We start from the raw sequence: 25,828 nt of genomic DNA on the forward strand, positions 1-25,828 counted from the left end.
GTAATCGTAGCCAGTGCCTATTTTTTATGCATCTTGTCCTGAAACTATTAGCAAAATAAGTCTTGGGATTTTGCACTATGAAATGGTCAGCGTATGGGGGTCGCCTTCCTAGCCCCCAGGCCCCCTGTCTAAACATTTTCCTCCTCCGTAACGAGGTCTAATTTATGTACATGTTTTTGTCATTTATTTTGAAAAAAATCATCAAATTAATGTTATCTTTCGATTGACAAATCTCGGCGAATTTTCACAATTGTTGAAATTTTTTACTGTTCTAAGGGAGCTGCCATTTGATTTTTATGGGGGGGGGGGGGGGGGGGGGGGGGGGGCTAGGATGAAACATGAAAAAAAAGGCAGGACAGGAGTTTTGAGTAAAAAAAAAGGCAGGATGAGCAACTTGGCAAAAAAAAAAGGCAGGATTACAATTTATGTAAAAAAAGTCAGGATAAACTAATAAAAAAAAAGGCAGGACCGAGTAGAGTGAAAAATAAAAAGGCAGGACAGAGATTTCAACTAAAAAAAAATGCAGGACAAAATTTTTCATCCTAGCCCCCCCATAAAAATCAAATGGTAGCTCCCTAATTTTTAAGATAATATCAATTATCTTATAACTCCTCTGATTTTATAATAAAGTTTAGGCCAAACTGACCCCATAGCGCACCTATTCGGATTAGGCTATACTTGACGTTCTTTATGGTTTTATCAGCTCTTCAACGTTTGTAGTAGGTTTTGGATTTTGAAAAATTTCGCATCAAGCATCACAGAATAGACATTATTTGTCGAAATGCGAAACAGATGTAGTACCGTTAAGATCATTTTCCTTTTCAGGACACTATTATACAGTAATGTTTTTTTTTTAAAGTAACCTCACTGTAATATTTATTTTTCATAATTCACAATGGAAACAAACTATTTTTTTCTCTTCCAGTTTGAAACATTTTTTCTTCATTTAAAAAATAAATTAATCAAACAATTTATTAAAACAAACATGCCCTCCACACATGAAAGATGAATGGTCAGAGTCTCAGCTCATTTATCAAAGCTTTTTGTAATTTTGATAGTATAATGCAAATGTTGAAATTAAAATGGCAATTTTTAAACATGTAAACTATGCAAAACATTCAAAGTCAATGAACCATGACTGAAGGTGCAGGGCCAAATAACCTCCATGGAAATGAGAAATGCTAATGCTTAAAATAATGCATACCAAATACCAAGTAGTTCCCTTCAAACTAACATAAACACAAGCAAGTGGTTCCCTTTAAACTAACCTAAACACAAACTTTTACCTTGTAAATTATGCAAAAGTTATAAAGTCAAAGAACCATGATGATGGGACGAGGCCATATAATCTCCATCGAAAAGAGAGGCGAAAGATACCAAAAGGACATTCAAACTCACAAGTCAAAAATAAACTGACAACACCATGGCAATAAAGAAAAAGACAACAAGACAAACAACAGTACACAAAACACAACACAGAAAACTAAAGACTGAGCAACACATACCCCACCAAAATAATCTGGAAATAAGAAATAAGATGTACCAATGAGAATACATCTGCATAGAAAATACCATTGATATACTATTAGTGTTTCCCCATAAACTGACCTAATCACAATACATATAAACTAGACAATGACTGTGGGGTTGGGGCCAAATAATCTCCATGGCAAAAGAGATGTGTTAATCTAAATACAACTGCATACTAAATATCATTGACCTACCACTAATGATTCTCCATAAACTGACCTAATCAAACTAATACGTTGTTGACAATGCTCCAGACGCTGGAAACAGTACGCCTAATTCTCGCTTTTTCGACCTCGTCAAAGCCAGACAAACAAACCAACCTATAATGGTGGTTTTCTGTGAAAAACAATGATAATATTCATGAAACTAGTAGAACAATAATTTCCATATTGAAAATCGGATTAAATTCTAAGTTTGAATTTTTGAATTAATTTACAAATATTAATTTTATTTTACAATATTGTATAAAGGTTTTTTTGTGTTTGTTTAATTTTCGTTTTGTTCGCAGCAACTTAAAATTTCTATTTTCTTCGCACGAAGCGTACTAAGTACACGGATATGGTATATACTATGAAACTTAGGTAGTAAATTAAGGCAATTTGATTGGACGAGGAGTTGTAAACATGTACTAACATTATAAATAAAATCAGTCTGTTGTGTTGATCGACAGTTCACAAGAATATGCATATTTAATAAATATCTCGGTTTATTTAAAAATAAGAAGATGAGGTATGATTCCCAATGAGACAAATCTCCACAAGGGACCAAATGACACAGAAATTAACAACTATAGGTCACCGTACATCCTTCAACCATGAGCAAAGCCCATAATGACATAGTAAGCTATAAAAGGCCCCGAAATGACAAATATAAAACAATTCAAACGAGAAAATTAACGGCCTAATTTCATGTACAAAATAATGAACGAAAAACAAACATGTTACACAGCAACAAACGATAACCAATGAACTACAGGCTCCCAACTTGGGACAGGCACATACAGAATGTGTGGCGGAGTTAAACTAGTTTGAAGGCGCCAACCCTCCTCCTTACCTGGGACAGTGGTATAACAGTACAACATAAGAACAAACTATAACAAGAGTGCACACGCTGAAATGTCTCGACTGTTTTACTGACCACTGATTTTATGTTGAAAGGTTTAACTACAAGTATCACAAAAACTTAACATTCTTAAAGATCCGACAATGAGGTCAAGGTCACACAGATATGTACACCTTACAATTATTCCATACACCAAATCTAGTTGACCAATTGCTTACGGTAATCGAAAAACAGACCAAAACACAAAAACTTAATGTTAACCAATGAACCATGAAAATGAGGTCAAGGTCAGATGACACCGGCTAGACAGACATATACACCTAACAATCATTCCATAAATCGAATAAAGTTGACCTATTGCTTATAGTACTTGAAAAACAGACCAAAACACAAAAACTTAACAATTACCAATGAACCATTAAAATGAGGTCAAGGTAAGATGACACCAGCTAGACAGACATGTACACCTTACAATCATTCCATACACCAAATAAAGTTGACCTATTGCTTACAGTACTTGAAAAACAAACCAAAATACTAATAAATGGGTTGGTGCCATAACCCCCAAAGCCAATCCTAACCATCCCTTTGTGGTATGGAAACTTGTGGTATAATTTCAGAGAGATCCATACACCATACCACAAGTTATTGTCTGGAAACTAGAAAAATGCTCATTTGGGCCCCTTTTTGGCCCCTCATTCCTAAACTGTTAGGACTATAATCCCCAAAATCAATCCCAACCTTCCTTTTGTGGTTATAAACCTTGTGTTTAAATTTCATAGATTTCTATTTACATTTACTAAAGTTATTGTCCGGAAACCAAATGTCTTTGGACGACGACGATGAGGACGTGATACCAATATAGGACCGCAAAATTTTTTGCGGTCGTATAAAAACGAAAAATTCTGCAATTTTTTAATTTGTAAAGGGGCATAACTCTAGAATGGTAAAAGTGACGCTACCCAAATTCAAACTTGACCCGTGTTTTGTTGGTAATAAGCATTGTGTATAGTTTCATAACATTTGGTTGAGGCAAACTAAAGTTAGAGAATGAAAACCATTTTTGGGACGTATGGATGTACATATAAACAGACAAGGGTAAAACGCTACGGCGGGGGCATAAAAATAGAAAAAAACACACAAAATTGGTAAAAATCATCATTTATGGGCAATATTTCTCAAAGGAAGTCAATTGACAATTATAAACAAATGAAAACATATATGGCTCCAGAGTGTTTTGATGTGATAGTTTTTTCTCCATCTATTATTGTTTTTCAAGACATAAACCAATCAAAGTGCTTATTAGCACTGTAGGGTAAGATTGCTTTAAATTTGTAATGTTAACTTCAAGTCAGACATACAATTAATTGCAATTGGAAACATTTGGGCAATATGGTGAATTGGAGTTATCTTCCAATGTCCATAAGCGTGAACACCCCCCCCCCCCCCCCCCTTTTTTTTTTTATAGTACAGAAAGATTCATACACAATGACCACAATTTTGTAACTTGAATATACGAGTATAAATAAATACTCAATTGCTTGACATGGGCATGAATAATAATCCTAAGAATGTTCACCTCACTGCATTACATTGTGTGAACTCTCAAAAGTAGAGATGAGGCTTGGAATATATAATTATGTAGCTAGTGACACAAGGTTTTGATGCATTTCATGCTATTTTTACCCCCAAAATATATGCAGACCCATCTGTTCTGTTTTAAGCAACAGCATTTTGTTGATGGATCCAATACCAAATATATATTTACAAACGAGATGCCATTAGGAACATTCAGGTTAAGTTTTTGTCAGCCAATGACAGACAACAAGTGATGGTGGATCAAGCTTTTGGTCAAGTAAGCTAAATCTAGCATTACTGCAGTCCACAGTAAAAATTTTGACAAAATGTTTAATAAACATCTGCAAGTAGACAAAAAGGTTGCCTTATTCTGTTCATCTAAAATCTGTATACCTGCATCTTTATGCATAATCATCATCTTGATGCTATACAGAGGATATGATGTATCTGAGACATCAATTATCTTTTTGGGTGCAAAATTGAAAATACACATCTCTTCCTTATTTTTGTGATAGTTTTAAGAAGAGATGAACTGAGAATACAGACCTTTTTTGTTCAAATTATCAGTCTGGTCTGTAGTCATCACAGTGTCTTTTTCCTAGAAGCAAATTTTCTGTCAGTATACCATACACTTGGCTGTATATTACCAGAGACTTATATAGTTGTATTATATGTCACTGGTACTACCTTTATATTTGACCCTATTCTCAAAGTATTTGATTCCTTTTATCAAAAATCTTTAGATATCCAGTACACATTTAGGAAAAGAGCAGTGCTAAAGACACATATATATTATCCTTTCAGTAGTGTGTGTCAAATAACAAATCCAGTACACACTTTATTTTTGTAGCATACTATTGGATACAACCAATGTAAATTCATTGATCCCTTGAAGAAGGTTTTCAATTTTACTAATATCTAACTAAAAAGTATTGCTATACAGTTATGAAAACCAGAGACATATAAAGGAAATGTCTGGTCCTATTTCCTGTCTACACTTCAACATGAATGTTTATTTTGACATTACACAAGGTCATGCTCAGACTGTTCATGACCTTAAGGGATGTGAACTGATTGATACTAAAGTCTTGGAGAATATTATTTATCAGTTGTACTATTCCTTCAGAATTTGTTTAGATGGTTTTATCAATGTACAAACTATGACAGTATCAGGCTAGCAATTTCATCATTTCAGTAGTTTTTGCACACATATTAATTAGATCTCACATTTGTACCCATAATTAGTTATTCCCAATAATAAATGAACGAATTAATTTCTCAATTTCAGTAATTGGCTTTGAACTAGCTTCCAGTAACTGTGAGTATAAGTTTTCCTCAATCTACATGATTTACAAAAACTGGTTCCAACGAAAATAAATGAATCCCCAGAAGCTGTATTTTGTGCCAATATGATGGGTCAAGTAATTATCAAAATAGTTTTAGTCTTTTCTTATATTGTACTGTTAAACCACTGTCCCAGGTTAGAGTAGGTTGAGCCGACACAAATGTTTTTAAACCTCTCCACATTCTTTATGTGCCTGTCCCAAATCAGGAGCCTATAAATCAGTGGTTGTTGTTAGTTGCTGTCTGTGATAATGGTTTTTTATTTTGTCATAAATTCGAGCATTGGTTTTTTGTTTGAATTGTTTGACATTTTGTCATGTCTGGTCTTTTGTAACAGACTATGCGAAATAGGTTTTGTGAATTGCAGAAGGTAGCCCAGTGACCTGTATTTGCTTACATCCACACCATTTAGACATTGGTGAATATGTGTCTAATTGGCATCTCCCTCCTTATATTAATCATCACATTAGTCTCCTCATATGTACCAGCATTGAAGTAATTAACAATGAATCAATCACTACAAAACAATTTGTGTCACTTTTGAATGAGATTTGACATACATTATATATACAGAAATATGAAATTAGTTATTATTTCTTAGGAAAAAATATTGCCAGCCAATATCATGGATTTTTGTTTTCTGTCCCAATGATTCCACATAATTAAATCAAAGTGCTGGTATAAAGTCATGAAACAGCAAACTTTTTGCCAAAACAGGATGTGATGGTTGATCATCTGGACACAGCCTGTAATTATCACGTTGGCATAAATCATAATCTATTTTTATTCCTTTTCCAACGATGTCATGAGTCTGGTATTAATGTTCCTTTCAAATACCATGTAGCCCCCTTGCCTTTATTGATACAATAATCCTGAAATACAGAAACAAAATTTTAAGCCATACACACACATGTAATCTTTGTTTCTTACCAATTCATGTTTCATGGAAATAATAATAAATTGCTTCGGAAAGCGCAGCTGGATACAACCGCAGATGTCCAACCCTGAAAATTTGGGCCAAAATGGACACAGGTTTGAATTTGGATTGTAATTAAATATTTGACACATAATAGGTTTCTGACACAGAATAACTGTAGTCAAAGAACTTAAAAATTGGTTATATGATTTGAATTTATATTCAATTTTTTGCTTTAGTGCAATACACTATGCTGTTGCGAATCGACCCCCTCCCCCCCCCCCCCCCCCCCCCTAAATAAAATTGACCCCATTTTTTTGCTTTTGTGCAATACACTATCCTGTTGAATATTAACCCCAAAAAAAAAATATTTGAAGAAATTTTCTTTTTAATTTCTGAAATCTGAAATTAGACATTAATAGTAACTTTTAAAAATAAATTGACAGCTAATCGCTTCAAGACAATCATCATTTCTTAATACATAATTTACAAGCAGTGTTAGGGAGGTAATCAAACATTGTTGTTTTAAATTGGGATTGGATTACCTCCCTTAGACTGCTTTAAATTGTCTTAATTGTCCTTTAACCAGAAAAAAACTTGTTTTTCCCCCTTTTTTGCCTCTTATTCCTATATGGTTTGAGCCATAACCCCCCTTAGTCAATCCTAACCATCCCTTTGCTGTATGGAAACTTGTGGTATAATTTCAGAGAGATTCACACTCTTTAACACAAGTTATTGTCTGGAAACTACAAAAATGCTTATTTGGGCCCTAATTCCTAAACAGTTAGGACCATAACCCCCAAAATCAATCCCAACCTTCCTTTAGATGTTATAAACCTTGTGTTAAAATTTTATAGATTTCTATTTACTTATACTAAAGTTATTACCTGGAAACCATCTGTCTTCGGACGACGCTGACGAAGACGACAACAAGATACCAATATACGACCAAAATTTTTTTAATTTTTGCAGTCGTATAAAAAGGATTCAATTTGCGTCAATACAAAAACACACCATCAGTTAACTATAAATGTTCTTAAACAATCACTTTTAATAATAGTTGAAATTAATGAGATATACAAAGGATTAATACTTATAACAGTTTACACGACATATTTTTTTTTTTTGATCAGGTATGCTGGAGACCATAAGTCTTGAGAGCAAACAATACACACAGACTATTCAAAAACATCATTTACCATAACTGTTCCTTGAGACTCTAATATCAATCAAAGGCCAATGTTATTGGGCTCAGGGATAATATCATGACTAGCATTCAAAACAATAAAATAATCTCCATATCTTACATTTCCAACACAAAATGTTTAAACATAAAAATGACATAAAAATGACATACATGGTCTTTCATATTGGTGTACCAGCCTAAATAAAGAGCTGCGCCATGAGGGCATGATACGCCTGTTGCTTTTTCAAAGAATAAAGTTCCATAACTCCTCAATGTCATATCAGAAATTTATAAAAAACTAAAGGGAGGTTATTTAATAGATATAAACCAGTCACCAAAGTTTCAAGAAAACTGCTCAATGCACTTTTGAGTTATTGTCTGAAAACTGGAAAATCCCCCCTTTTTATGAATAAAATGCCTTAACTCAGAAACATAAAATCTAAAATTTATAAAAATCGAAAGGGAGCTTATGTCAATAGATAAAAACAATTCACCAAAGTTTCACAAAAACTGCTCAAAGCATTTTTGAATTATTGTTCGAAAACTGGAAAATCCCCCTTTTTTAATGAATAAAACCCCATCACTCTGAAATGTAAAATCTAAAATTTATAAAAATCAAAAAGGAGCTCACATCAATAGATATAAACAATTCACTAAAGTTTCAAGCAAATTGGTTAAAGCGTTTTTGAGTTATTGTCCGACATGTTGATGACGGACAGACAAATGGACGGACAACAATATACCATAATATTATTAATTCGTATATTTTAACTAATTTGATTCGTTCATGGATAGTCACATGTTAAACTATAATTTCTAAGGTAGAGAGAAAACGGCGAATAGCAAAAAGCATATTGCACGGTTATTTTTAGAATATCTAAAAACCGATATACTTTGTGACGTCATGTAATGAATTTAATGATATCGTTAAAAGTTTTATAAAAAAAATATCTATGATCGATTATTTGAAGAAAAAAAATCTTCATATACATAAGATGTAAAAAAAAAAAAAAAAGTAAATGAAATAACAACTCATATGTTGTTATTGTATAGGAGACAGACAATATGATATCTATAAAATTCCAACAAAATCAAATAAAATGCTCCGCTGGGTGCAGCTTGATACGACCGCAGAGGTCGAACCCTGAACAGTTGGGGCAATTATGGACACAACATTCAAGCTTGATACAGCACTGAATTTGGATTGTGATTAAATATTTGACACTGCATAGGTTTCTGACACAGAATGAATGTGGTCTAAGAACTTAAAAATTTTTAATTTACCTATTCGACCATATCATTATTATTTGCTTTTATATATAAATCAGAAATAACCAATTTAAAATGGAAAATTTTAAAGAAAAAAAAGGAAAAAAAGGGGAAAAAAATCCCTCCCTGAAAATTTTTGAACCCCCTTATGATTCATCACCCCCAAACACAATCCCAGCCTTCCCTTTGTGGTATGGTACCTTGCAGTACAATTTCAGAGAGATCCATACACTTGAACACAAGTTATTGTCTGGTAACTAGAAAAATGCTTGTTTTTAGGCCCTTTTTGGCCCCAAATTCCTAAACGTTTAGGGCAATTACCCCCAAACTCAAACCCAGCTTTCCCTTTGTGATATGGAACCTTGTAGTACAATTTCATAAAGATCCATACACTTACACACAAGTTATTGTCCTGAAACTAGAAAAATGCTTGTTTTTTGCCCCTTTTTGGCCCCTAATTCCTAAAATTTTGAGGCAATTACCCCCAAAATGAATCCCAGCCTTCCCTTTGTGGTATGGTACCTTGCAGTACAATTTCAGAGAGATCCATACACTTGAACACAAGTTATTGTCTGGAAACTAGAATAAAATGCTTCGCTGAGCGCAGCCTGATACGACCGCAGAGGTCAAACCCTGAACAGTTCGGGCAAATTTGGACACAATATTCAAGCTTGATACTGTCTGAATTTGGATTGTGATCAAATTTATGACATAATATAGGTTTCTGACACAAAATAAATGTGGTCAAAGATCTTATAAATCCATTGCGCAATACTGTGCAATTGAAGATTTCTTCTTGAAACTTTTTCAAAAAATCGAAATTTTAAAAATTTTGAAAAAAAAGTATGAATCCCTTAAAAAAATTGGGAAAAAAATCCCCCCCCCCCAAACTTTTTGAAACCCCCCTTGGAGCAATAACCCCAAAACTCAATCCCAGCCTTTCGTTGTAGTATGGAACCTTGTAGTACAATTTCAGAGAGATCCATACACTTACACACAAGTTATTGTCTGGAAACTAGAAAAATGCGTTTCTCCCCCTTTTTGGCCCTTAATTCCTAAACTGTTGGCCCCATAACCCATAAAACGAATCCCTACCTTCAACTTGTGGTATTAAACATTGTGGTACAATTTCAGAGCAATCAAAATACTTATACACAAGTTATTATCCTGAAACTAGAAAAATGCTTGTTTTGGGCCCCTAATTCCTAAACGGTTGGGACCATCATCCCCAAAATCAATCCCAACCTTCCTTTTGTGGTATTGAACCTTCTTAAAAAATTTCATAGAGATCCATTCACTTAAACTAAAGTTATTGTCCGGAAACCAATGTGTCTTCGGACGACGATGCAGACGACGACATCATCAGTCAGGGGCATTACTTAAATAAGTAACAATTAAAATTACCTATACAAGTAATGTTGAAAACGAGGCTATTTTAAATATTACTTATATAAGTAACTTTTCTGAATATTATTTTTATAGGTGTCCAATTATACAGATTTTAGTAGCTTTAACAAATTTTCACAGTCATCTGGTTATTTTTCCCATGGAATATAAAATCTAATCCTTCTGAAACACTAATTAACTTTCTGACGCACTTATCTTTCATACTGACGCTTCTGGATCAAAGATTGGTCTCATGGGACTATTAAATTATCATTTTCCTCCAAAATCTTGAAGGTAGACTGATATAAATAGATAGATACTTGTGAATTAATTAAGACTTGAAGTTATTTATAACTTGTAACCAAAATCAATTACATATGTTCCTTCAATAAGTGTTATTACTATTTTTTTCAAAAATGTATAAAATAACTTATTCAAGTAATATTTTTGTCATTATTTTTAAAGTAACCCTTTATCTCTATACTCCTCTCAAATCTAATAAATTCTTTATTTTATGATATAAAATGATGTAAAAATTCATGAAAACTACATTTAGTCTATGCTTCTATTGAAATTTAAAATAACTCTATTAAGTAATTTTATTATTTTTAAAAACAAAAATTACTTATATAAGTAACTTAAAAAAATAACTTGTTTAAGTAACGCCCCTGACTGATCATACCATTATACGATCCCAAAAAATTTTTTGCGGTCATATAAAAATGCTTATCTTTGGCCCCTTATTCCTAAACATTTTGGGCAATTACCCCCAAACTCAATTCCAGCTTTCCCTTTGTGATATGGAACCTTGTAGTACAATTTCAGGTAGATCCATACACTTACACACAAGTTATTGTCATGAAACTAGAAAAATGCTTGTTTTTTCCCCCTTTTCTGGTCCCTGATTCCTAAAATTTTGAGGCAATTACCCCCAAAATCAATCCCAGCATTCCCTTTGTGATATGGAACCTTGTGGTACAATGTGAGAGAGATCCATACACTAACACACAATATATGTCTGGAAGTTACAAAAATGCTTATTTTTGGCCCCTTTTTGGCCCCTAATTCCTCAACTGTTGGTACCATAACCCCCAAAATCAATCCCAACCTTCCTTTTGTGGTATTGAACCTTAAGGTAAAATATCATAGAGATCCATTCACTTAAACTAAAGTTAGAGTGCGAAAACCAATGTGTCTTCGGACGATAACGCCGGACATCGACGTCATACCAATATACGACCACAAAATTTTTTTGCGGTCGTATAAAAATCAATTCAGGATTTTGATACAAATATGGTCGGATATTAAGAATATATCAATTATAGCCTTTGAATGAGGTCGATACAAGGATATATTGACCTGAAAGAAATATATTGACTGAGGACCAAGTATAATATAACATATAAGTTGTTATTTCATTTACTTTTTTTTTTTTTTTACATCTTATGTATATGAAGATTTTTTTTCTTCAAATAATTGATCATAGATATTTTTTCATAAATCTTTTAACAATATCATGAAATTCATTACATGACGTCACAAAGTATATCGGTTTTTAGATATTCTAAAAATAACCGTGCAATATGCTTTTCGCTGTGCAATATGCTTTTTGCTATTCGCCGTTTTCTCTCTACCTTCGAAAATATAGTTTAACATGTGACTATCCCTGAACGAATCAAATAAGTTAAAATATACGAATCAATATTTGTAGTTGTTTAAGAGCAATAAAACCTATAATAAGAGCTGCGCCATGAACGCAAGATACGCCTGTCGCTTTAACAAGAACAAGCATTCTGAGAGTATTGCATGGCAATACATAGTCCCCCACCGGTTAAAAATTAGTTGTACTGGAACAATATGCTAACTTGATCTATAACTTGTCATAGTGTAAACTATATAACAAATATCAAGTCAATATCTTCAAGCATGATGACAAAAAGTGTGGAAAACTGATTATTTAAGTGAATTTTCCAAGTCCAAAAACCATAACTCTGCACAAAATCATCAGACGGGAACAAAATTCGAACTTGATCTGTAACTTGTCATGAGAAAACAATGCACCAATTATTAACTCAATATCTTCAAGCATGATGAAAAAAAGTGAGGAAAACTGAATATTTGAGTGAATTTTCTAAGTCCAAGGACCATAACTCTGCACAAAATCATCAGACCGGAACAAAATTCAAACTTGATCTGTAACTTGTCATGATAAGTCAATATACCAAATATCAAATCAATATCTTCAAGCACGAAGAAAAAAAATGTTGAAAACTGATTTGCCAGACTGACGGATGGACAGACAGACAGACAGACAGACAGACGGACGGAGTGCAAACCTAAAGTCCCCTTCGACTTCCTCGGTAGGGGACTAATAAAGTTCCATAAATCCTCAATGTCATATCAGAAATTTATAAAAAACTAAAGGGAGGTTATTTTAATAGATATAAAACAGTCACCAAAGTTCCATAAAAACTGCTCAATGGAACTCGGAAACGTAAAATCCAAAATCTATAAAAATCGAAAGGGAGCTCACGTCAATAGATATAAACAATTGACCAAAGTTTCATGCAAATTGGTTAAAGCGGTTTTGAGTTATTGTCCCACATGTTGACGACGGACAGAGGTATACCATAATACGTCCTGTAAAACGCGCGTTTAAAAAATGGATCACTAATTATGGTTATGTTGACTTATTTGTAGATGTTGTGAATTTTAATCCAAAACTGCAATACTTACACTTAATAAAAGTTTTGCATCATTTTCTGTTAAATCAATATCTGTCTCTTCTTTAACTTTTTTTATAAAATTTTTTCGTGTTGTCTTGTAAGTTGTTGTAAACATTGACAGGAGAACTTTTCTAACCTAAAAAAAGAAGATCCAAACAATTGTTTAAGCATACATGTACATGTCTCATACCAGCAATGTCTAAAGCACTCATTCTTCATGTTTTTTTAAGTACAAAGACAGATAACTCTATGAAAACTTGAAATACAAAAAACAAAAATTCTGATTTGATGGCCTGTATATAATAAAATTAGATTAATACCTCTTTCATATTACAAAACAGTATAGAAACTGTTAATACCTCTTCATATTACAAAACAGCATAGAAACTGTTAATACCTCTACTATAGAAACTGTTAATACCTCTTTCATATTACAAAACAGTAAAGAAACTGTTAATACCTCTACAAATTACAAAACAGTATAGAAACTGTTAATACCTCTTTCATATTACAAAACAGTATAGAAACTGTTAATACCTCTACAAATTACAAAACAGTATAGAAACTGTTAATACCTCTTTATATTACAAAACAGTATAGAAACTGTTAATACCTCTACAAACTACAAAACAGTATTGAAACTCTGGAAACTTCTACAAACTACAAAACAGTATTGAAACTGATAAAACCTCTTCAAATTACAAAACAGTATAGAAACTGTTAATACCTCTACAAACAAGTGAAACTGTGAGCTACTGCTCACTGATGATACCCCTGCCCAAATACTTGACGGTAAACAGGAAGTTGTTGAGTGATGAATCTGAAAACGCATCACATGGTATAGCTGACTTATATAAACCCTGGAAACCAAATTTCAGAAATCCTTGTAGTGTAGTTCCTGAGAAAGATGCAACGAAAAATATTCACTAGACGGACGGATAGATAGACGGACAGATGGATGGATGGATGGACGGACAGATAGAGGTTAAACAGTATCCCCCACTTTTTTAAAGCGGTGGTATAATTACAAACAGTATATACTCTGTTAATACCTCTACAAATTACAAAACGGTAAAGAAACTTAATACCTCTACAAATTAAAAACAGTATATACTCTGTTAATACCTCTACAAATTACAAAACCGTATAGAAACTGTTAATACCTCTACAAATTACAAAACAGTGTATACTCTGTTAATACCTCTACAAATTACAAAACAGTGTAGAAAACTGATTATCTCTTTCAATTCATGAGAAAAGAAAGTTTTGTGAAAAACAGGTCAACCATGATAAAATCAAATTCATATATCAAAAGCATAGTAAAATGACAATATACCACATATTGTGTCAATATCTCAAACCAATTTCAAAACAAATTAGAAAACTTCAAAATACCTCAAAGGTGAATTCATTAGTTTTGGTTATGCACAGTACCAATGTTTCTGTTCAAATACAACAACCCTTTAGGTACATATATATAAATATTTGTTTATGAGTATCCCTATTTATATATCACCCCAAGTGCAACAGGGGTATAGAAATATGGTGAATTTAGGTCTTTCTTCAACTGCAGTAAAACCCTTGGCAAAGTAGGGCATACATATGGTTGTCCAGGATGTAAAAATATGCAGCAAGAATGGGGACATAAAATCTGAAGCCTTAAGTAGTGTGTGCCATGCTCTCTGCACATTAACCCTTTTCCCCTGCTTTAACCCCACCACATTTTATATGTGCCTGTCCAAAGTCACGTCACATTACTGAAAGTCAACCTTATAAAAAGGACACAGATTTGAATAACCAAAGGGCCACTGATTTGAGTTTAATGAAATCATAAGACACATATTTGAGGCTGGACATAGGGCCATAGATTTGAGTGTTATGATGCCACTGGACACAGATTTAAGACTGGAGATAGATTTGACTCTTACAAATATATGTATCTTTGTTATATCTTTCATTTGTTCTTAATGTTTTTGTAACATGTTTTGTTTGTAACTGTTTTGCCAAAACAATCCTACTTACTGGATCCAGTTTATCACTTGTAAAAGTTAAGGCATATAGTGATTCTTCTGGTGTCCCTGGTGGCCACTAAAATCAAGAAAAGAGAAAACATACATTATATTTAAAGAAAAAATACACAAACAAAATTCAAAACAATAAAATGGATATTGCTTATACAGTCTAATCTAAGGTTAGATAAATGTTTTGGGGGACAGTCTCTTTGCAGTGTAGATCATGATCATCATTGAATAATCTACAACAAAAACGTCAAAATTGTCTGCACAAGTGACAAACTTCTGTGTTTACAAATGATTATTTACTGCTAAAACATTCCGCTTGAGATTTTCGGACAAGCATGTATTTTTCATAAAACTCATGGATTCTCTAAAAAATCCTAAGATTTTATTTTTGACCTCCAGACTGGAGATTTGCATGGAAGATACTCTGTGATTATGCTTTGAGATTGTATGTACCGGTATTAACAAATACAAATTTTAAACAAAATATACTTGGGTTTCATTTAGTAGGGCTGTGTTCATTGGGAATATGATGTTGATTTTCAATTTTGACATACTTTAGTGTAAATGATACATATAATTTGTTCTACTGAGTTATGTATCTACTTTAGTGTAAATGATAAATATAATTTGTTCTACTGAGTTATGTATTTACTTTAGTGTAAATGATACATATAATTTGTTCTACTGAGTTATGTATCTACTTTAGTGTAAATGATAAATATAATTTGTTCTACTGAGTTATGTATCTACTTTAGTGTAAATGATCATGATGATAAAATTGAGAATGGAAATGGGGAATGTGTCAAAGAGACAACAACCCGACCATAGAACAGACAACAGCAGAAGGTCACCAACAGGTCTTCAATGCAGCGAGAAATTCCCGCACCCGGAGGCGTCCTTCAGCTGGCCCCTAAACAAATATATATACTAGTTCAGTGATAATGAACGCCATACTAAACACCAAATTGTACACAAGAAACTAAAATTAAAAATAATACAAGACTAACAAAGGCTAGAGGCTCCTGACTTGGGACATGCGCAAAAAAGCGGCGAGGTTAAACATGTTTATGAGATCTCAACCCTCCCCCTATACCTCTAGCCAATGTAGAAAAGTAAACGCATAACAATACGATAAATATAATTTGTTCTGCTGAGTTATGTATCTACTTTAGTGTAAATGATACATATAATTTGTTCTACTGAGTTATGTATTTACTTTAGTGTAAATGATACATATAATTTGTTCTACTGAGTTATGTATCTACTTTAGTGTAAATGATACATATAATTTGTTCTACTGAGTTATGTATTTACTTTAGTGTAAATGATACATATAATTTGTTCTACTGAGTTATGTATCTACTTTAGTGTAAATGATACATATAATTTGTTCTACTGAGTTATGTATCTACTTTAGTGTAAATGATAAATATAATTTGTTCTACTGAGTTATGCATCTACTTTAGTGTTACTCACACTTACCATCAAATTCATCTGAACCTTGGTAGAATGAAAAGTTAAGTTTTAATACTAACCATATTTTCTAATTTTAGACTACCCGATTCATCTAAAGCTTCCTCTAACATTTGATCAGTAATTTCACAGTTTAATATATATCCAGCTGAACATTGTGTCAATCGTATATTTAACAAACGTCTTAATTCATTTATACTTAAAATAAATCTACTTTGTAGTTTTTCACACACAAAATTCAATAACTCGGTCCTCTTTTCATCAAATTTTTTAGACACTGGCTTAGAAATTGTTTTATCACAATTAGTTAATGACGGAATATTTGATCCATTAGTCACATGATTTACTTCAGCTACTTCCATTGGTTCATGATGAGTAGGAATATCTTCATCTGCACTATTTTCAGAGTCCATTTTGATATCTGGTTCAATGTCACTGTGATCTGACACAGAACGGCCACTCAATGTTCTTTTCCTCCTTGGTGATCCCTTTGAGGAATTTCTCCTTCTCCTTGTGGGTTTATCCAAACCAGGTATACCTGAATCTAGAAATGCAGATTGAAATATATTTTGCATTAAATAACTTTTTTTTCCCAAATCAACATTCTTAATAGTTGGATACAAATCAAAATTATGATGTTTCCAATAAAAAAGTTCCTGAGGAGTATAAGGGTAATAACTCCTATAAGAAGTTGACTGACAGTTTTGATTTGAATGAACAGTAGGTAGATCATATTATTCTCAACATTTTTGCTCGTGTCAGATTTTCTTTATCTATCAAGTGGTTTTCAAGAAAAGACAAATCTTGCATTTTAGCACTATGTTCTATCCTATACATTTTTCAAACTAGATACTCCAATGCTTAGTCCAGGTGAGCTAAACACTACAGCAATAACTGTGTATAGTTGCATTTGTTACTGGAGTTCTTCAGACAGATGAGCAATACTTTCAGTAGATAAATTGACCTTATTGTATCATGTGTATGTCAATGTCAAATGTCACTAAACTTTCAGTTTTGCCTAACCAATTATTTGTTATACTATATCAAGCCATATCCAATTCTCACTAGTTGTAAAACTTATTTCTTTTATGGTTAACACTCATTATCCTAAATAAAAAAATCCACGAAACATTTATCTAGTCTTTTGCACATACCAGTATGACGTCATATGTCCTGTTCTGGTGTCGAACTTTAACATCAGACATTTTAAAACTTTTTGTAATGTAAAAAAATTGACAAAAAGAATATTTTCAAGGGGAAAAGTGTGAGTGTTTTGTATCTTATTGAAGAAATCACATGTCAGTTGCCATGGAGGAAATGTACGTTGTCTTAACCTTTGAAGTCATCAATAATCTAATAAATAGCCAATGGAAATGTCGAAATATCATCTCATGATTGATAGGCCAATTAAATTAACACATTTTTCATATCACACTCCGTGCAGTGTGATACGAGAAGTATCTCTTCAGGCAAGAAATAGATAACAGGCTGCAACCATAAGAGAAATAAATATTAATACAAAATAACTTATTTTTGCCACATCACATTGTGAACTGCAAAGTTATGCCTATTAATTATGCATTATTTGTGTTGTAATATCAGGTTTGGTCCAATTTTTCCATAATTTTTAACAGTTTTTGGAAATGTAAACTTTGGCCACAGCCCCCAATCCAGAAGACATTGTATCTAGGGATTTAATATAAACCTTGGCACCTTTTGGTTACAAAACATTTTAGATTATAGGCTGCTGCCAAGGTTTTTCTAAAGGTTTGTTAAAAGTCCTGAAAATGCACAACACCAACTTTTTCGACAACATCTCAAAAATTTGCTGACTTTGAAGCCTATAATGTACTTTCATGAAGAGATTTGTTTCACTTAGCAGCTTCCATTTAAAAATCAAATTGTGACCTTTTTTAATAATATATGATAAAGTTGAAATTCAAGGCCATATTTTGGTAAAAGTGAAGGGTAAAGTTTAAAAATTAATTTTACTAACTATTGAAAAATATCTATAAACTTTATAAATTGTACCTTTTAAAAAACTCTTACATACATATGACTGTAGGTTTCTAACTTTTATGACAAATAAAAAAGAAAATTAAATATATTATTTTAAAATAATACTTAATAAGAATTAATTTTCAAGCTTATCTAATATTTATCTGAAAACTCAGGGTTTATTCTGTCAGAAAATCCAGACTAATGATGAAAATTCAAGAAATGGTGATCAAGCCAGTGGTGATCCCTGTTTCATTACATAACTTGTACCCAAGGGTGGAGGAGCAGCACCATAAAATAGCCAGTGGTGATCCCTGTTTCATTACATAACTTGTACCCAAGGGTGGAGGAGCAGCACCATAAAATAGCCAGTGGTGATCCCTGTTTCATTACATAACTTGTACCCAAGGGTGGAGGAGCAGCACCATAAAATAGCCAGTGGTGATCCCTGTTTTGTTACATAACTTGTACCTAAGGGTGGAGGAGCAGCACAATAAAATAGCCAGTGGTGATCCCTGTTTCATTACATAACTTGTACCCAAGGGTGGAGGAGCAGCACAATAAAATAGCCAGTGGTGATCCCTGTTTCATTACATAACTTGTACCCAAGGGTGGAGGAGCAGCACAATAAAATAGCCAGTGTTGATCCCTGTTTCATTACATAACTTGTACCTAAGGATGGAGGAGCAGCACCATAAAATAGCCAGTGGTGATCCCCGTTTCATTACATAACTTGTACCTAAGGGTGGAGGAGCTGCACTATAAAATAGCAAGTGGTGATCCCTGTTTCATTACATAACTTGTACCTAAGGGTGGAGGAGCTGCACCCTAAAATAGCCAGTGGTGATCCCTGTTTCATTACATAACTTGTACCTAAGGGTGGAGGAGCTGCACCATAAAATAGCCAGTGGTGATCCCTGTTTTGTTACATAACTTGTACCTAAGGGAGGAGGAGCTGCACCATAAAATAGCCAGTGGTGATCCCTGTTTCATTACATAACTTGTACCTAAGGGTGGAGGAGCTGCATCATAAAATAGCCAGTGGTGATCCCTGTTTTGTTACATAACTTGTACCTAAGGGTGGAGGAGCTGCACCATAAAATAGCCAGTGGTGATCCCTGTTTTGTTACATAACTGTTACCTTTATCTTTAAATTTCTTTTCATGTTCCTTTGGAATTTTCAACTGTTTGCATAAAATCTGATACTTTGAATCCCAGAATGCTTTTTGTCTGTGTACTATTTCAGGATTCCTGTAATATCATAACCAAAAACACTATTTTCACAAATTCTATTCAACTTGTTGCAAAGAGCTGTAAATAAAAACTTATATAAAACTGTTTATGTGAGCAGAAAGAGCTGTATATAAAAACTAATATAAAAAAGCTCATGTGAGTAGATCATGTTTCTATTGCCTTAATTTTCATTGCACTTTTATTCAATTTAACACGTAAAGAAAACAAGTATGAAGTATTGCTCTGTTTCAAAGAAAAGTGTGAAAAAATTTTCATGGGACTGATGGATGGACAGACACGAACCAGTCACCAAACCCTCCATCAAAGTAGGGGCATAATTAAGAGATAACAATTAATACACTAACAGTTTATGTATGAAAGATGTTTTACTACCGGTAATTAAAACTGAGTTTTTATTATCCAAACCACCTTTTCCACATGAACAATTCTCTTGTTTATACCGTCAATAAATCACTTTAATAAATATTGAGGATTTGCATATTTTTTCACCAAAATGATTAAGTTAGATGTTTTAACATCAACATTAGCAACAACAATAACCCATTCAATGGATAACTTGTGCAATGTTTGTCCTTAGATGTTCCAAGGCACCACACTTCAACAAAATAATAACAAGAATTCAATTTTCCATGTGAACAGAACATCTCATGCTAAATTCAAACACTCAAATCTAAACAATAAAATTGAATAAAGGGGACAAAGTTTATCTAAAACAATAAGGTGACACTGACCTGTCTGCAAACCCCCCTCCCCTCCCCGTATAAGCATTTTTGCTTGGATTGCAATAAAGTAAAACTCTTACCTTGAAACAAAATCATGATCATACTGGAACAAGAATTCCCATCCACAGTTGGCTCTGATACGTGACATCTGTTCAAGAATGTCCTTCACATCTTCTGCTGGCAACTTTTTAGAAAATGGTAGGATATAAGTTAAACAAAATAACTACTAACAATTTGGGAAAATATAAGAATGGCCAAAATACCCTCCCCCTTTCCCCCTAAAAAACCACTCCAAAAAACCCATTAATTATTGAATGCCCAAATCATTTCATTATACTATTAGTTTTGTTTCATCCATAATTGTATAACTTACATGTATATTTTTTTTTCAAATACTGAGATTAGTTACTGTAAATTCAGAAATCATTGCAAAGTATTTATCATTGTAAAAAATGCGACTGTATCAGGTTTGTAATAATAAAAATTAGCATTCGTCATTTCAGTACTGACTTTCCTCCATATAATTTTTGAAATAGCATTAATTAGATTTCCTATTTTTTTCAGATGTCAAGGATTTGCATTAATAATTTCTAAATTTACAGATTCTTTTTATAACATTGATTTGGAGAAAAAATTTCAGACCTCAATGTTTGAATAAAAGTTATACCTAAACTTTTCTTCTTTGTACATTTGCTTCTTTTAAAACTTTAGTGTTATGATATGTCTTGTTTTTATATTTTTTATCAATAATTTATTTTACCTTGACTACAGATGCTATATCTTTTCTTGTAACCACTCTAGACTGAGTAAATCTCCACATCTGTTCAATAAATCATTCATTTTGTTAAAATCAAAAAAATTCTTTGAAATGATTTTTACATCTCTGTACCAGGATAACCTAGGTCAACTAGCTTCATACTAGTTTTTCCTGAATCTAGGTTCACCAGCTTGACCCTATATTCCTAAATCGATGTTCACTAGCTAGCAAACAGATTAATAATCTAGCCTAAAGTGTACTAAACTACCTTCAGTAAATGCGAATGCATATGAAAGTGGCAGATGAAATAAATTTTAAGTATATAAATTTGATGAAATGAGCAATTTCAAGGATGATTGAAGACAAAAATGTGAAAATATATTTTTGCCAATATAAGGTTAGTTTAAGGGCATGCTATACAGGATTAAAGACAGATTTAAATGCATCCAAATGTTTTTATGCATAATTTTTGCGACGTTACTAAATAATTAAAATCCAAATTTCGTGAAGAAATCACTAATGTCATCAAATAGGTTATGTGAATTTGAATGTATATACAAAGAAAAACAAACATGCTATAAATTCAAGAACGTGAAATCTACTGCTTAGGCATATAATTCAAAGGCAAATGAATTAATTTAGCGCCAAGCATGGAAAAGGAATCCCCAGATTAAAAAAAAACTAGGTTTGCTGTTTATAGCTAAAATAAAGCCTTATCAGAGCTGTGATCCAGCCAATCTTGAAACTAGTGGGACAGTTCAAGGCAGCCATCAAAACTTGGGACAAGTGATTTTGGACCAAAATGTAAGTTTGTTTTGGACACAATTTCTATTAAAAACAAGAGGCACCTAAGAGCCTAAATCAATCAACTGGTAAAGATATGTCATTTTGAAATAAATTTTAGCTTTATTGCAATCAGTTAATCTATTTTTATAAATCTTGTATTGCTGATCATTTTTGCAGTGCACAGTTGTGCCTACTTGTATCTTTCTATGAAAATGTTTTTTATTAAGGGCACAAAAATACAAAATTAAAAAAACAATTCTTTTCCTTTTAATGCTATATTTTTATCTTGAAGATTAGCTTCTGTCAAAGTTTCATAACAGTCCATTTATAAAGTCAAAAAAATGTTATCCAATATTGTCTGTAAATATTATCGCAAAAAACTAAGCCCATCTGTCAGTAAAATACTGAAAAATGAAAAATTAAATGGGGAATGTGTCCATGGGACACAGATGATGCCCCCACTTGCATTGTGCAAATGTTTCATAACATTTGGTTGAGCCAAACTAAAGTTAACAGAAAAAAATATTTCAGGAAGTTTTCCATTTGTAAAGGGGCATAACTCTAGAACAGTAAAAGTGACGCCCCCAAAATTGAAACTTGATCTGTGTTTAGTGGTAATAAGAATTGTGTACAAGTTTCATAATATTTGGTTGAAACAAATTAAAGTTAGAGAACGGAAACGAAAAATTCAGCAATTTATCATTTGTAAAGTGGCATAACTCTAGAAGGTAAAAGTGATGCCACCAAAATTCAAACTTGATCTGTGTTTTGTGGTAATAAGCATTGTGTATAAGTTTCATAACATTTGGTTGAGGCAAACTAAAGTTAGAGAACAGAAACCAATTTTGGGACGTACGGTGGGGGCATAAAAATATTTTCAAAATTTTGCTTCAGAAATTATCTCTTAACTTTAAAAATTTTTACCTTAGTTTCATAAAATTCTATGAAGTTTAGACAAAGTAATCAATGTGTAAAAAACTTTAACCCCAGACTGTATCTACTTGTTAACTACAGATTGTACTTATTGCACAACACTGTATATACCCCACAAAAAGTTGTTGAAAGGGTTTCATAACATGAAAAGAGCATGGCATTCCCCTACATGAGTTGTCAGGGCTGCATATTTATACATCCCCCCAACAGAGTCCCATAGTGATAGTTTTCCTAACATTCACAACAAGTCCACGTGACCATGTTTCAAAACCCCAATCAAACCTTGGGATTACTTTGCCAATTATTACATGAATCAGTATAGTGAAGTGATTGTAAGTAGATATAAGAAGATGTGGTATGAGTGCCAATGAGACAACTCTCCATCCAAGTCAAAATTTATAAAAGTAAACCATTATAGGTCAAAGTAAGGCATGTTTTTTTATTTAACATTATCAAAAAAACTTACCACATAATCTCTACCCTTACTCAGATGTTCTCCAGAAACACCACTATGTGGACTGCAGGCTTCCTTTGGGTACAGAATTTCACTGTAATATATATCAAAAGTTAATTATATCTGTAAATGATCTATCGAAGAAGTCTATAAAGATATGGTTGCATGATGAGTCTTCCACTTGTCAGACCAAATAGATGAACAATAATTTTTTTTTTTGAAAATCTTACAGTCCAACCAGCTATTTCTGTGCCACCCTTCTTTACACTTTAATAATACAAATGAATAAAATATCAATCTACAATTTTAGTTTGACATGTCTAAGAACTATACTCAATTGAAACAAACGTGTTATAGCATCACAGTTGTAACCCATTATAATCAGGCATTTGTAAATATTGACATGTTTTTGTTTCATACTATAGGCTCCAGGCCAAGGGTCAGGAAACAGGTGATATTTGCTGGACATGACCAAATCTGAAATGTAAATGACCAAAATAGTTCATTGGGACTTTGGTCACAATTGTTTTGTTTTAAGAAATAATTTTGGTCATTTCATTGAGACTGAGTTTTTAAATCTGGGGATTTGCACTAATTTTGGTTTTGCAATGCATTTTCCTGCAATAAAACTGCCATTCCGGGAGATATTCCCTAATGATCACTCATCACTTTTTACCTGTGTTCTCATACCTGACAGTAGTACCTCAGAACTAATATTATAAAGTAATTCCATGACAAGCCACTTCATTATTTAATAACTATTCAGCAAAGACAATCATCGATTTTGATTTAAAAATAAAATTAAAACTTTTATCAAATTACATAGAAAAAAGTATTTTTCGCATGTGCTTAATTTATTATGTATATGCATGCCCGCAAGTGCCTTCCCAGATAAGACAACTAATCTTCAGATGCTAACTGGTTTCATGCCAAATTAAACAAATGAAACTATCATCAGTAATAGTCAAGCCCTTTCACAAGTAATAAAATTGAAAATACACAGATTTGCTGACATTTGATGAACAGAACAAACCTGCAATTGAATCAGGAACCACTCATAATTCATGATTAACTGAAACTTCCAGATTTTATTTCTTTTCTCAAAAACGAAAGTATTGTGGCTGATACCTAAGAAATTTACAGTTTAATGTGAATAAGATCATTTCAATTTGACACTGTTGCATTCTGTAAATTGTTCTCGAATGTTTTTAGAAAAACGATGAGAAATTGCATGTAAATGCTGTTAAACTGACAATACAACTTTGCTGATGCCCTGAATCTAGTATGAATGCTAGATTCAGGGCATCAACAAAGTTGTATTGTGGTTTTTTTTCAAAGGACCCCAACTTTTATGTCATCTCAAAAAGTTTCTGGATCCTTGTTTCAGACAACAATCATTTCCCTTTGCACATGTTCTACAAATATAGTTCCATAAGTTAAAATAAAATGCTCCGCTGGGCGCAGCTTGATACAACCGCAGAGGTCGAACCCTGAACAGTTGGGGCAAGTATGGACACAACATTCAAGCTTGATACAGCACTGAATTTGGATTGTGATTAAATATTTGACACAGCATAGGTTTCTGACACAGAATGAATGTGGTCTAAGAACTCAAAAAATTTTAATTTACCTATTCAAACCATATCATTATTATTTGCTTTTATATATAAATCAGAAATAACCAATTTAAAATGGAAAATTTTAAAGAAAAAAAGGAACCCCTTATGATTAATCACCCCCAAACTCAATCCCAGCCTTCCCTTTGTGGTATGGTACCTTGCAGTACAATTTCAGAGAGATCCATACACTTGAACACAAGTCATTGTCTGGAAACTAGAAAAATGCTTGTTTTTTGGCCCCTTTTTGGCCCCAAATTCCTAAACTTTAGGGCAATTACCCCCAAACTCAAACCCAGCTTTCCCTTTGTGATATGGAACCTTGTAGTACAATTTCATAAAGATCAATACACTTACACACAAGTTATTGTCCTGAAACCAGAAAAATGCTTGTTTTTTGGCCCCTTTTTTGCCCCTAATTCCTAAAATTTAGAGGAAATTACCTCCAAAATCAATCCCAGCCTTCTCTTTGTAATATGGTACCTTGCAGTACAATTTCAGAGAGATCCATACACTTGAACACAAGTTCTGGTCTGGAAACTAGAAAAATGCTTAATTTTTGGCCCCTTATTCCTAAACGTTATGGGCAATTACCCCGATTGCCCAATACTGTACAATTGACAATTTCTTGCTATTGCGCAATATTGTACTATTGGATATTTCTTACTATTGCACAATACTGTGCAATTGAAGATTTCTTGCTATTGCGCAATACTGTGCAATTGAAGATTTCTTGCTATTGTGCAATACTGTGCAATTGAAAATTTCTTGCTATTGCACAATACTTATTATACTTATTATATAATAATTTACACAT

The 25,828-nt window shown here is 32.9% G+C and overlaps 1 protein-coding gene across 1 annotated transcript in view; it reads right to left on the reverse strand.

Annotated features, from left to right (window-relative positions):
- Positions 1 to 3,736: 3,736 nt before the first annotated feature.
- LOC127709705 (DNA-directed RNA polymerase III subunit RPC5-like) overlaps positions 3,737 to 25,828 on the reverse strand; it is an 81,912-nt gene continuing 59,820 nt past the window's right edge. The window contains exons 11-18 of the mRNA XM_052215363.1: positions 23,408 to 23,489; positions 21,226 to 21,285; positions 20,546 to 20,649; positions 19,631 to 19,740; positions 16,554 to 17,035; positions 15,020 to 15,085; positions 13,008 to 13,133; positions 3,737 to 6,386 (exon numbers count right to left, since the gene is read on the reverse strand). Of these exons, the coding sequence (XP_052071323.1) occupies positions 6,318 to 6,386; positions 13,008 to 13,133; positions 15,020 to 15,085; positions 16,554 to 17,035; positions 19,631 to 19,740; positions 20,546 to 20,649; positions 21,226 to 21,285; positions 23,408 to 23,489 (1,099 nt within the window). The 3' untranslated portion in view covers positions 3,737 to 6,317. The remainder of the gene's footprint in view (positions 6,387 to 13,007; positions 13,134 to 15,019; positions 15,086 to 16,553; positions 17,036 to 19,630; positions 19,741 to 20,545; positions 20,650 to 21,225; positions 21,286 to 23,407; positions 23,490 to 25,828) is intronic.

Source organism: Mytilus californianus, unplaced genomic scaffold (genome assembly GCF_021869535.1).
Source record: "Mytilus californianus isolate M0D057914Y unplaced genomic scaffold, xbMytCali1.0.p SCAF_7, whole genome shotgun sequence".
Lineage (NCBI taxonomy): Eukaryota > Metazoa > Mollusca > Bivalvia > Mytilida > Mytilidae > Mytilus > Mytilus californianus.